This window comes from Drosophila eugracilis, unplaced genomic scaffold, assembly GCF_018153835.1.
Source record: "Drosophila eugracilis isolate 14026-0451.02 unplaced genomic scaffold, ASM1815383v1 contig_2154, whole genome shotgun sequence".
NCBI lineage: Eukaryota > Metazoa > Arthropoda > Insecta > Diptera > Drosophilidae > Drosophila > Drosophila eugracilis.
In genome coordinates, this window is record NW_024573038.1 from 12662040 (window position 1) to 12675124 (window position 13085).

General features: G+C 40.7%; 3 protein-coding genes across 3 annotated transcripts; all 3 read right to left on the reverse strand.

Moving 5' to 3' along the window:
- Positions 1 to 59: 59 nt before the first annotated feature.
- LOC108104286 lies at positions 60 to 4918 on the reverse strand. The gene is made up of 6 exons (XM_017210256.2): positions 4676 to 4918; positions 4264 to 4536; positions 3834 to 4199; positions 3190 to 3520; positions 2061 to 2874; positions 60 to 1994 (listed from the first exon to the last, which is right to left on the reverse strand). Exons 2-6 carry the CDS (start codon positions 4530 to 4532, stop codon positions 376 to 378), a joined length of 3399 nt encoding a protein of 1132 aa, XP_017065745.1. The 5' UTR covers positions 4533 to 4536; positions 4676 to 4918; the 3' UTR covers positions 60 to 375.
- Positions 4919 to 5977: 1059 nt separating this feature from the next.
- LOC108104296 (protein disulfide-isomerase) lies at positions 5978 to 11072 on the reverse strand. The gene is made up of 2 exons (XM_017210270.2): positions 10773 to 11072; positions 5978 to 7802 (listed from the first exon to the last, which is right to left on the reverse strand). Exons 1-2 carry the CDS (start codon positions 10924 to 10926, stop codon positions 6466 to 6468), a joined length of 1491 nt encoding a protein of 496 aa, XP_017065759.1. The 5' UTR covers positions 10927 to 11072; the 3' UTR covers positions 5978 to 6465.
- Positions 11073 to 12175: 1103 nt separating this feature from the next.
- On the reverse strand, positions 12176 to 13004 carry LOC108104254 (pyroglutamyl-peptidase 1). Its single transcript, XM_017210203.2, has 2 exons — positions 12758 to 13004; positions 12176 to 12703 (listed from the first exon to the last, which is right to left on the reverse strand). The coding sequence occupies exons 1-2, from the start codon at positions 12968 to 12970 to the stop codon at positions 12245 to 12247; spliced, it is 672 nt and encodes a 223-aa protein (XP_017065692.1). The 5' UTR covers positions 12971 to 13004; the 3' UTR covers positions 12176 to 12244.
- Positions 13005 to 13085: the final 81 nt, after the last annotated feature.

Consider the following 13085-nt stretch of genomic DNA (forward strand, 5'->3'; position numbering starts at 1 on the left):
AGGATCAACAATTTTGACCACCCTTAAGACAAATAAAACAATTGATTCTTAGATTATTATATTACGCACAATATACACTAATAATTTCATTTTATTTATGAAAATTGACATGGATAATGCCGGGGGGGTTTGGTACGGGTTGACTTTAGTGGGATTTTTGTGTATTGCAAATAAAAGTGTAAACATAAAAATTATAACGTTCAACAACTCCTAATTAACTACAATAAACCTAAGTATTACAGTGTTTCAACAGTTTTACAGGCATATCTTCAGAAGAACAAAATAAAAAAAAATATAAATACTTTTACAGGCCAAGATCAATGGGATTGGATCGGCAACTGGAACTGCAACTGGATTTGGTGGGGTGTTCCTAAACTAATCCTTCGATGTGGCATATGGCTCTGAACCGCTGGCACTAAAAGAACTACTGGACAGGGGCGTGCTGACATCGCGGCTCTCGCCGTTGAGCAAGTAAACTGGCACATGGCTGGTCACCAGTTCGATATTGTGCGACGGCGAGAGCAACGCAGTACTATCTTCGTCCTCAGCCGCTCGAATGGGTGCAGCAATCTCCAATTCGTTGCCAACTTCCGGCACCAAGTCCTGGTCGAACTCATAGGCAGGTTCTGGTATTGGTTCGGCAACTTCCGTTTCCGCTTTTTCATCTGGAGCTGGCTCTGGTTGTATAGAAGAGGTTTCTAGTCTAGGATCTGCTTCGAATTCCAAAGGAAAAGCTATAAGCAACAGCTTCTTTTTCTTATTCTTAACGTGCGTCCAAAGAGCACGTTTTATTCGACGCCTTCGCTTAGTCCTCTTACGTTTCAGTGTTTCCCCGTTTTCCTCATCAAAGTGCTGCTGATTATGTGATTCCTCTGTATCGTCCCCTTCCAGATGTTGCCCCCTTAACAGCTGTTGATCTACCTCTGACTGATCTGGATCGTCTCTTACATTTGTCACTTTCCCCGTTCGGTGTTCATCCTCTACTTGGAGTTGACATTTCTCTGCCTGGCGTTCAATCTCAAACTGCAGTTGGGTTTCCTGTTTCTTGTGTTGATTTGTATCTTCCTCTGTCTCGTTTTCATCTTCATTCCTAAGCCCCTCCTGTTGTCGTTGATGTATCTTCAGTTGATGTTGCTCTAGTAGTAGCTGCTCTTCTAGAAATTGTTGATGCTCTAAATCATGCTCTCGTTCTTGTTCACTGAGTCGTTTTTGCTGCTGATTTTTGTATTCTACGCAACCATTACTGATTTCTAGTTCTTCTTGCACCCTTTTTGGCGGTAGATTTTCACAAGGCTGCTCAGTATCCTTTTGGTGAGAATTTTCCTGCACCTCCGTTTCTATCTCATCTTGGCCATTTAGCGCTTCATTCGCTTCTGACCTTTCCATGCTCTTGAGATTGAAACGTTTCAGTCTTATTTTTGGCGATTTTTTCGGCGCAGATTTCCTTATGATGTTTAGGTCCTGCTCCAATTGTTGTACTTCATTTCTCCGCTTCACGTTCAAGGCGCGTAGCTGCCGACATCGCTTTGTAGCCTTCTTGAGGAGAGTTTCCTGATCAACATCCTTCTTTACCTGCTTGACCTTTCTAGCCTTTTTCTTTTGGTTCTTCAATCTACGTTTGCGGATATTCTCACGTTGCAGGGTTAACAGGTGGTTATAGTAGCTTACTTCATCGCCAGAAGCCTTTGAGAAACAGCGACGACTGAAATCCCAATCGGAATTGGAATTTTGGTGGTCAGTGGATGTACTTTGTATCTGGCAGGGACTGCTTGAACTGTGCGTTGATGCTGGCGGTGTGGGCAAAGCCACTCTCTGCCCTCGAGGTGTGTTTCGCATCCGGGTGGGGGTGGCCGAGATCTTTGTGGGCGTGCCACTTGAGGCGTTGCTGGTGGTGGGCGTTAGCTGGCTAGAAGCGACATTTACAACTTCATTCCTTGATGCCTTGATTTTGGCATCGAGTTTGGCGAACATTTTCGCACTGGCCTTCTGGTGCTCTAAAAAAAATAATAATATTTATATATGTATATGTATGCACGAAATTATGTATATTTAGATCTTACCCGCTTTCCAGCGTTGAGACCCTGCGCCATTCGATGAGGCCTTTGGCATGTATTGTTTGATCGATGGCTTCTTTAATGAGCTGGCCTTGACGTTTGAGGCAGTGGCACCCAGATGTCGAGGACTAAAGGTTACCTGTTTCTTTAGCAGGGAAGATTCGCTGCAGTTGCTGTTCTGACTAGAAGATTGACGGCAGTGATACAATGGTGTTCGTTGTCCGCTGGCAACGCTCGCACTGCTGCTTCGCGGAAAGAAGTTATGACTGTGGGCGCTAGGGTACTGGTCCTCTATCTCCAGATCTGGCTCCTCGTCCTCCAACGTTTGCACACACTGATCGACAAGATGCGGCGCTGTGGTCGACACCAAATGCAGGCTATCCCGGCGGCAACTGTAGCTATTTACAATCCGCGGCACTGTGTAGGTGGCGGGTGGAAGTACTGCCCTTTCGTAAGTCCTCAGGTTGCTGGGATAGATGCGAGTAACAGGCACGGAGTCGTCCTCGCCGAGAATCGTAGTCGAGGTCTGATTCGCCGAATCGTTTGAGTTGGAGTTTGAGATAATACCATCAACATTGGCAGGCACATTGAAGTTCACCGAAAACATTTCCACATCGTCGTCAGAGTCGCGAAGCTCTACGATTTCAATGTTGTTGTCAATACCGCTGAATAGAGCATTGGCCCGCTTGCACGGCTCCAACTGGCGGGCATTTTGACAGAGATTCTGAAGAAAAACGGGCGGATGATTGTTCAGTGATGATGACGGCGTACCAGATATATCCCACATTGGGCAGCTGTCCTCATCGTCAGAGCTGAGTACCTGTTATTGCGAAAGTTTAACAAAATATGTTAGTAATTGAATCAAAAGCAATGATTATGAGAAATAGTATTCTGAGACACTCAGTTGAGGTTGAAGTCATTTTGGGATAGCGGGATGGAGCCAGACACTGCCTGTCACGCGACTAACTGCGTCGGCAATGGCTTTTGTCCCATCTGCTCGTCCGAATCAGACCTTTTACTAAGACATCATAGTTAAACCAGTAATGCCAACACGGTAGAGAAGCACTCACCGTGTTGCCATTCTAGGATATAAATTTTATGCTATTATTTATATAAAATAAATCACCAAACTAACCACTTCGTTTGACTGCGGCGGACGATTATCCACCTTGCTAACCACATGCAAGCTGGCACAGCTGCTTTTGCGTAGATGATTTAAGATAGTGCGCGTTGCCGTTTTTGGATCGGTAAACTTGGGCAAATAGTGGGCATAGACACTTCCAAATGCAAGGGATTTCGAGGGTCTCATAAATTTTTCGGCAAAATCCACTATTCGCTCTTTGACCGACTCGTCCGACTCCAGGCGCTGCCAGTAGTAAAATATGAGTATGTATTCTATGTAGAGTTTATCTGGCAGTTCTGCTTGCATCATAAGGCTTGGCATCGACCAGTGTGGAAAGAGGCGGCTGTAAAAAATTGGAAAGTTTATTATTTGATTGGCAGTTAAGAAAAATAAACATAGAGCTTTGGAATCTGAAATAGAATTATCATAAATATCTAATATATAAGCGTCTAACATAAAAAAAGAACGTACTGAATTAAACTAATGGCGTGGCAGTTTTAAAACTGAATGTCATAAATAAACGCAAAAGTGATCTAGCCGAAAACAAGTTTAAGCCATTTTTTGTGGTATAGAAGAATCATTTTAAGCGGAGATGACATACAAGTTTAAATTAACCAAGTAAATAGTATCCATATGTTGCTGTTATACTACCGTACCTGTAAAGCATTGACAAAATGCTGGCTCTGTTGAAGAGTTTAGGAGCAGCGAGGAGAGTGCGCAGCACGTGCTCCCGGTGAACGCCGGCGCCACCTTCTCCGTACTCCACGTAGAGCTTTAAGCAGCTGTTAATTCGATTGATGATGGTTTCCTCACTTTCCACCGGCTCCTGGGCGGAACACAGTTCGCATGATATGTAGAAGCCGACAATGTGGCACATACGCTGCCTGTATCCTTCATCCTGTTGCAGTGCCCGTCCTTGAACCATGGTATGGATGACATCAGTTAGTCCGGTTAAAATTCGCGCCAGTTTTCTGCATTTCAGAGGTAAATACTGGGCCCGCTCGAACTCTTCTCTAATGGCACTGTAAGATTAATTGGGGTGGGTATTATTCTGGAGTACCTGCCTCTATCTATATATGTACTCACCCTTCATATTGCATGAGCAACCGGGCCATGCGCTTATCGAAGCTATCATCATTCAGCGACGCAATGGCATCATGAATCTTACGCCGTGTCTCATTCAAATGGCCAAATTCCGGCTCCGTCTGCGAATCCGGTGTGTTGCTATCCAGCTCTTTTTCTTGATCCGGCGATACAGACTCCATATCATCTGCATTGGCTAAAGTGCTGACCTTGTCGAATTCGTCCAGCATGCTACCGCTGTTCCGCTTCCGGTTCCTGACCAAACAACTCATGGTGCTAGCAAAATAAATCGCCAAAATCAATGCAAGAATGCAAATTAATGAAATCGTACAGTGCCGAAATAACTCGTTATTGCAGTGAAAGTCGGAGCGCCCCCGCCGTCCCCGAAGAAAAGACCAAAAAATGAAAGACATACCAAAAAAAGTGTATTTCTGCCAATGAGATCGCTTTATACGGGCAATTTCGATGTGCCGCGGTAAGTCACTAACGCAGTGCACACCTGAGCGGCTCCAAACATATTACTTTTGTAATATGTGCACTGTTTATATATATTTTTTGTATGTCGAGCAGGAGCAGTACCGATTAAGAGCTTCGTCGGATGAATGTTGCGTTTATGCGGCGCGAAAATGCCGTTAATCGCACATCGTGAAATTTCACAATTCATTACGTATTGCAGGATTCCCTGCTCTATATCTTAATTTCTTATTAAGCCGATAACTGATTATCTGTAACTTGTGGTTTCTTTCTATGTATTTTTGAGGTGTATAGCTAAGAAAATATTCCACATAATCGAATACATCTCTTAGTGAGATTACCTCAATGCGTGATTAAGGACTACGTGGGAACGAAGCGAGCATCGTCGTTTTTGGCAGTGTTGGAGAATGTTGTCCTGTCGCCGATAAACTGTGTTTCTAGAATGCTCATAAACAATTTCACGATATACACAAATCATGATTTTAACATAAGTAAATAATTTATATATCATTTGATAATTGTGTACATAATATAAATATTTATTCTATAGTTTTTTAGTTTTTAACAACTATGAGTTTACAAATTTCTTGGTTTTTCAAATATATAATTTATAGTAAAAAATTAATAAAATATGTAATTTATAATATTTTTATATATAAATAAATTTATTGTTTCCAAAATACCACTGGTAATAATAGCTAATAAAATCAACAATTTATTTGAAATAACATTAAATTTATATAATTTGATATATGTTTTATAATCCGTATAAACAGGAAATTTGAAATTCGAGAACAGTATATTAATTTAGGTGTTACCCAGCACTACTAAAATTTTAGTCCTCGATATTCTGCTATCGATATAATAAATTACTATCGAAACCAAGAAAATAAACAATTAAGTTATTTTTAAATTTAAATATCTTTAGTTACCGAAAATATTTATTTTATATATCTTCATTCATGTTTTTCAAAACTAATCAGTATTAAAGATACCAGAGATTAAATTTCGATAGCGATAAAAAAGTGGAAATCGTATTTTAAACTGAACAAACCAAAAAATGAGATTTAGATAATTGGATATTATTTACGGATGTTCCAAAAGACATATCAAAATACGAGTTTAACTTTAATAAAGGCAGGCTCGATTATGTTTTATTAAAAATTATTTAATCTGTTTCTACCGTAAGTTAAACCTAGTGCTGTTTATCTCACCAGACCCTCTAGTAACAATAATCAAGTCATCGTTTTAATGTTGTTACCAACTTTATTTGTTACGTTCTTAATCAGTTCTTTCAATGTTTCTAAAAATTCCAAAATAGAAAACTTAAAGAATTACATATTAAAATTTATCGTTTTCGTTCATTCTTCATTAAAACTGAATTTTAAGTTTATGCAAACGGCGGACGTATCATCGCGCAGAGAGCGTTCTAAATCTGCGTTGCATGTGTTCTACATACAACGGAAGTATGCGAATAAAAACCGTGGGCGGGCAAAATGCTTTAATGGCAACGTTGGCAACCAGCTGACCCCATCCCAACGACTGACAAAAACTCAGCCGCCAGATGGGGAAACTCTGGTCGCCCACATACGCCGAACGTTAGAAGTAAACTACAGAATGTACGTTGCTAGTTGTGGCTTTTTGTTGTTTGTTACACGGATGTTGCTGTTCATAGTTGTTGGATTTTCGTGTTTGTGGAGATGTGAGTGGGTGGTGTGGTAATTGTTGGATTTACAACTCGTCCTTCTTGGGCGCCTCCTCCTCCTCCTCGGTTTCCTCAACGGGCTCGGCATCTGCCACCTCACCGTTGGCATCGAGGAACTTGACGAAATCGTCCAAAGTCCTGTCCAGGTTGAAGTCGATGACCTTGTTGTCCTCCTTACGGAAGTACTTGATTGTAGGGAAGGAAGAGATCTTTATGCTCTCCAGCTCGTTAGCGGTGGAGTCCATCTTGGCAATAACGATGTCCTCGTTGTCCTTGTACTTTTCGGCCAGCTGGTCATAGATTGGGGCCAGCTGCTTGCAGTGTCCACACCATGGGGCGTAGAACTCAACCAGCACGCTCTTGCTCTTGTCCAGGGCAACGCTCTCGAAGTTGCTGGAGACCAGCACCTTGACGGGGTTCTTGTCCCAATCATCGGGCAGATCCTGGGACAGCAGGTGCTGCTTCAGCTTGCCGTCCAGGAACTTCTTCAGGAAGGCTTCGATGGTCTCGGCAGACAGATCGTTAGATTCGGGCTTGTACTTGGCCATATCCTCCTCCAGCTTGATCAGACGGATGGTTGGAACTTCCTCCTTGTTCATGCCGAAGAACTCAAAGATACGGGTGTGGTCCTCCTCGTCAGACGAGATGGTCACGAACAGGATGTCATCGCGGTACTGCTTGGCGATCTCCTTCAAGGGGTCAACGTACTTCTCGATGTGTCCGGCCTCCTTGGAGACGAAGAACAGCAGGTGCGACTTGATGGAGCCACCGAAGATCTTGGAAGCACTCTCATGGTTGAAGTCAACGATCAGGGGCAGAGACTGCACCTGGGCGAACTTCTTCAGGTTCTCCTCGCTCAGCTCACCCTCGAACACGGATTTCTTGTCATCGAAAGGCTTGAACAGGACCACACCGTTGTCCTTAGCCTCGTACTTGGCAATCACGTCGGCATTGCTGCTCACACCGAAAACGAAGGAGTCCAGGGCGTTGGCGGCCTTGGTGAAGGTCTTAGCCTCCTCCGACTCAAGATCCTTGAAGAATCCAATGATGGCGATTTCGTTGTCCTTCAAGAACTGTTCGGCATCAGCGACGCTGGTCAGATCCTTGGCTGGTGGTCCAGTCTTCTTGGTCACCCAGGCAATGATGTCAGCAGCCTGGCGCCCACCGCTGTACTCCACGGGAGCACCGCTACGGAAGAACTTCAGAGTGGGGTAGCCGCGCACGGCGTACTGCTCGGCCAGCTCACCCTCAACGGTGGCATCGACCTTAGCCAGCTTGATGGGCGACTCCTTCTCAGCCAGCTGCTGGGCAGCCTTGGCGTATTCGGGAGCCAGGGCCTTGCAGTGTCCGCACCATGGGGCGTCTATAAAGATTAAAAAATATAACAAAAAATAAGTTATTTTTCATTGATCTTAGGAGAACTTATAAACTCGTTTTGAACAAGACCCATTAAGGTGAAAAACTGCTATAAACGCATACGTGTTCCTATTTGGTTTCTATATTTAAACCAGGGTGGTGAATAACAACTGGCTAACTAGAGGTATAATTGCTCCACGATTGATCGAAAGGCATTTTGTTAAGTTCATCATGGTGTGACCTACACGTATGGTTTATTATTACAAATTATTTATAGATAGTATCTACGATCTGTGTTTAATTGTTGTTAATTAAATTGCGGAGCATGTAACAATTGTTTTGTATTAAACTGTAAAGGCAAATCGTTTTTTGATCTTTTCCAGAATCTAAGATTTAAGATTCTTAGCCGTATTCACAGTTTAAATTTTCATGAAACAGGTTTTATAAAAACTTGAAACATAAATGTGCAAAGAAGTGAGTCATAAAAAATGCTAACATTTTGAACAAGAAAAAATGGGTTAATAGCTTATTTTAGTTTATTTTATAGTTTCTCCAAAGGAATAGTAATCTCATTTTAAATGGGATCTTTCACTTGATTAACTAAGTAGCTGACCTTATTTGTAATATATTCCGTTGACCAAGAAATTAACTTAAGAATCAACTAGAAAACTTCTATAAAACTATAATTTAAATATGACTATTTCTATCTATGAGTATTTGATTCAATTATGTTATCAAATATATTTAATATCTGTCTGGGCTATGTGAACCATGAAAATTGTACTATATGCTCATTGAAGTTCTGCCTATTAATTAAATTAAAGGCTTGACTAACTCGAATAAAAACTATCAATAATTACTAATAATTTGTTGACCCTAATTCAAAATATATAACGGATTTCGAACTTAATCACTTTGTATATGATAATTTAGGGGGAAGCACAATAAAAATGTGTAAGCTAAATAAACATAATAATCTCATTGGCATAATGCAACATTTCAAAGCTTTCAACAGCTTATATATTCCCTTAAACCCTTTGTTTACATTAACTGCTTTGAATCGCAATTAAATGGCGCGCACTGCTAGCACACCAGCCAAGGGTGAAATTCTAAATTTGGAGCGACAATTATATGCGCAAGATTTGCCACGGATATGGAGCAGGGTCCATTGGAGCTCGCTATAACCACCAGCAGATGTTGCCATTATGCAAATTCCACGTGTCGTATTCTCATTGTCCAAGTGCAGCTCCTCGGGGCCACGACTGCAATTTGGTACGCATCCACGCATACGAAATTGAATAAGTGCCGGGCAGATGACATAATGCCCGGCTTGTCAACGTCCACGACTTCGATTCCATCTTATACGTAGTACTATGCCGTCTTATCGCCGGCTTCCTACCATTTAGCTGTATTGCTGTGGCTGACGTGGCCCTGGCATTGGTTCCGCTTCCACGGACATCTTTACAGTCTCTATAGGAGATAAGACCTCTGCCTTGGATGAGCAGACAATTATCGACTTGGCTGACGTTGTCACCTCTACAAAACACCTCTCCAAAGCACCGACAAAATGTGCAAATCTTAATTAAACAAATAAAGAGAAAACGCTGGCATAAACAAACCAAAAAGTCCGCCATATTGTTGGCCCCCAAAGATGCCAAGCTAGCATATCTGGCGGTTTAAGGCTGAAAATATGGGGGAAGTTTTTGTATAACCGATTCACGTTTATCTCTCAAGTGTTTGCTAGATAACAATGGGTTTTCGATTTCTTGTTGGGCTGTCATTGCGAGAATAAAAAAACCTCATTGTGGCAACAGTGGAACTACCTGTTGATGAATTTTCTGCGGATTTATTTTAGAAAGCCAAATTGCCTTTAAATGAAAACTAATTACTTTTTTTTTCAGACGTTCAGATTAATATCTCCGTTCAATAAAGTGTATAATATTCACAAATGTAGTTTTCTAACAATATAACTTTATAAAACCCCCTTTTGTTCGAAGTTAAGCACCAAACCTTATCCATTTTTTCCCGCTAAATAATATGTTTCTTGCGCTTAGCATCACCGGCGAGGCAACACCGTTAGGCACGCGCAGAGAAAAAAAGAGTTGAATGAACTTTCCAATGCGTGGCTGTTGCGCCGCCGTGGAAAAGGGACCGAAACCAGATTTCAAAAAAGAATTAGAACCAAAAATTCGAAAAGAAAGCAAATGGTGATTCAAAAGTGGTTTGGTTTGGTTTGGCTAACCTAGATTCGTGGGAGAAAGATAGAAGAGTTGCCCGACGAGTTTTTGTTGCCTTTTGTTTCCATTAGAAGAGATTCTCATTTGAAGATTAATAAAGCGGATGTGTGATATGTGTGGCCACGCCCCAAAGTTAGAACAAAAGCTAGAATAGCCGATAGCATTGAAGCATATGGAGAAAACAATGATAGTTGCGCACAAGTTTTTGTTTCCTTTGGCATTTAGAATTTGAAATTTAAAAAAAATTATAGCAGGTTTATAGCAGCAACAATAACAAGAAGTGACGCAGTACTGCTCTCTCGCTTGCACTCCCAGGTGAGAAAAAGAGATAGCAAATACGTGCGAGAGAGCAGTCTTCCCCTCCTCACCCACTACCTATCACACTCTTCCTACATACAAGATGACGCGAGAGAGATAAAAACGGTTAAACAAACGATAATTTGCTGGAAAATCAACCAAACATATTTTCCGAACTACAGAGTGGAACTAATTATCCGATTGAATGACCAATAGCCAAGAATTTGCATTAAAATAAGTTTTTCCAAATTTCCAGTCAACAACAAATGCCACGCAGACAGATTTTCTCTGACGACTGGAAAGACCACGTAGCCCCTAACCCGCATGATTCAGCAAGCGCGAGCGAGAAAGAAATAGCGGCCGGCGCATTTTGCACAACTCTACTCGATTTTCGCCAATTTTTCTAAGTATTTTTCTGCACTATTTTCACAATTAGTACTTACAGAACTCGACCAGCACAAATTCGTTATCGGCAATCAGTTGTTTGAAGTTGGCCACCGTCGCCACTAGAACGCCTTCCTCAACTTTGACCTCCGCCTCGGCGGAAGCGGCCACGTAGGACGCCGCTAAGAAAAGGGCACAGAGCAGGAATTTCATCTCGTCGTCGTTTTCTTTTTTCTATTAACTCAATTTATTTGCCCTGTTTGGGTGCAGCACACTCGCCAACCAATGGATTTTAACTGCGCTGAACTTGCCCGGTTGCAAGTAAAAAATCCAAATGGATCCCAGTCTCCAATGAATCGGGGATATATATAAGATTTTATATATACTAGAGCTGGTAGCTTAGTCGATAATATCGATAGGCTCGGTAGTCGAAAAATGAGTGGCCGCATTTTTAAAAACAATTCCGTTTGCCTTTTCAGCCGCAATTGCGCTAGTTAAAATATTCTAATACGATAATGTTAAGTATCAAAGGCAAAAGGTGGCGCCTTTGCTACTGTTGGGAAATATTTATCTTAACATTTAGATTAACATATGTTATAAGTATTAGAGCTCCTTTATGTTGCTTAGTTTTCTCGCAATGGCGCTAGTCAAAATGTTAGAAGCATCTTCTAATGACTGTTAAATAAAGAGCAGCGGCTCTGCTCATTAACATAACATTAACATTTCCATTGACTAAACACTAGCGCTGGAAGTAAATGGATACCAATACATGTTACTCAATTTTTAAAATTACGATCCAATTGGAATTTTGGACGGCAGCGTATTTATGTGGTCAACATTTTATTTCTTTGATTTGCCGCAATAGCGCTAGTTGCGATCAAAATATTAAGTTGGATCTTTATATTTCCCTCTTCATGCTGGGAAATTTAAAGGTAACATCTGGCAATGTTGAGTATTGGCGGTAATTTTAAAAAAAATATGAAAAAAAAAAATTACTTTAATTTGTATTGCCGGTTTTGCGTATTCTAGCGATCTTTAAAAAGTTATTTTCACGTCACACTAACAATTGAGCACACAAGGCATTTAGTTTTTGACAAGAAGTAGAATTTGTTAATCTGTATTCTGTTCATTGTATATTTAGAATTGATGCTTAAGTAATAAGAAATATATTCAATTTTACATTATATTTAATTCTTGCATCTAAGTTTTATAAAACAATTACGTATATTTTAAGGAGTAACTAAACCCTTTGGCTTGATTTAAATAAATTAAACTTTGTTATTATTTAACAAAAGTTTAAAATTTTTTAATTTCCAATCAATCAAGAACATAAATTCACATTAATGTCATTAACCTTTACATGACAGTACTCGCGTTGGGTAAATATAAAAAATTGTTTAAATGTTTTCCTGTTCTTTTGTAATATGATGCGAGAATATATGTATTTAAATACAAATAAAGCTTATTTAAACAACTTGTAAACATTTATTAAACATATACACAATTAAATAGATGAATGAAATGACTGAATTCATAAGTCAAAAGCAACCACCTGTTGAATGCATTGTTCAATTATTCTGAGAACGATCTCGGCAGTTTTTTCACTGCTGAATGGTTTATCTACAGGCGGTACATGTACAAACAAACTTCGCTTTTTGTCTATATCTAGGGATTTTAGATAGATATAGCCGCAGAGAAAATCACCCACATTCTTGGATGCCTTCGTAGCACTATGCGGCTTGAGATTATCATTATGAGGGGGCTCTATGGGAGCCACACAATCGGAGCATTTATCATTTACGGCCTCCACAATCTTATCCACATCGAGTTCGGTCCGTAAGACATTCGCATGTACATTGTTGGAGAGTTCACAGCTCCCGTTGGGCAATCTTTGATCACAATTATCTGCCCTTCGAAATTTGTGATTGTATGCCAGTTTTTCAACTGCGCAACATTTTGTAATACCCGAAACACCAACATGTATGACCAGCTGGAGGGATAAATATTGATATCATTGTGGTCTCCATCTATTTATGGCTCTTACATATGGCTTTCGTTTCCATATCTCCAACACAGCCCCATCTACAGCTTCGTATTCTACTGGAACCAAACGCTTTTCGAGATCGTAATCTATGCCATCGTGGGTTATGGATTCTGGAAGCAGTTTAACTGCCTCCCAACTAGCATTGACTGATTCGTGGCCACGGAATACTCCAAATCCGGAGACCACAATTAGCTTTCGATCCGATGACGCCATAACAAACGTTTAAACTAAAACACCCACCCTAACAAACTACCTTATATATACCATATGTTTGTAGTCTTCTTCTTCGCTGATTGAATCTACCGTTTCCACTAGACTGTTTCCTGTG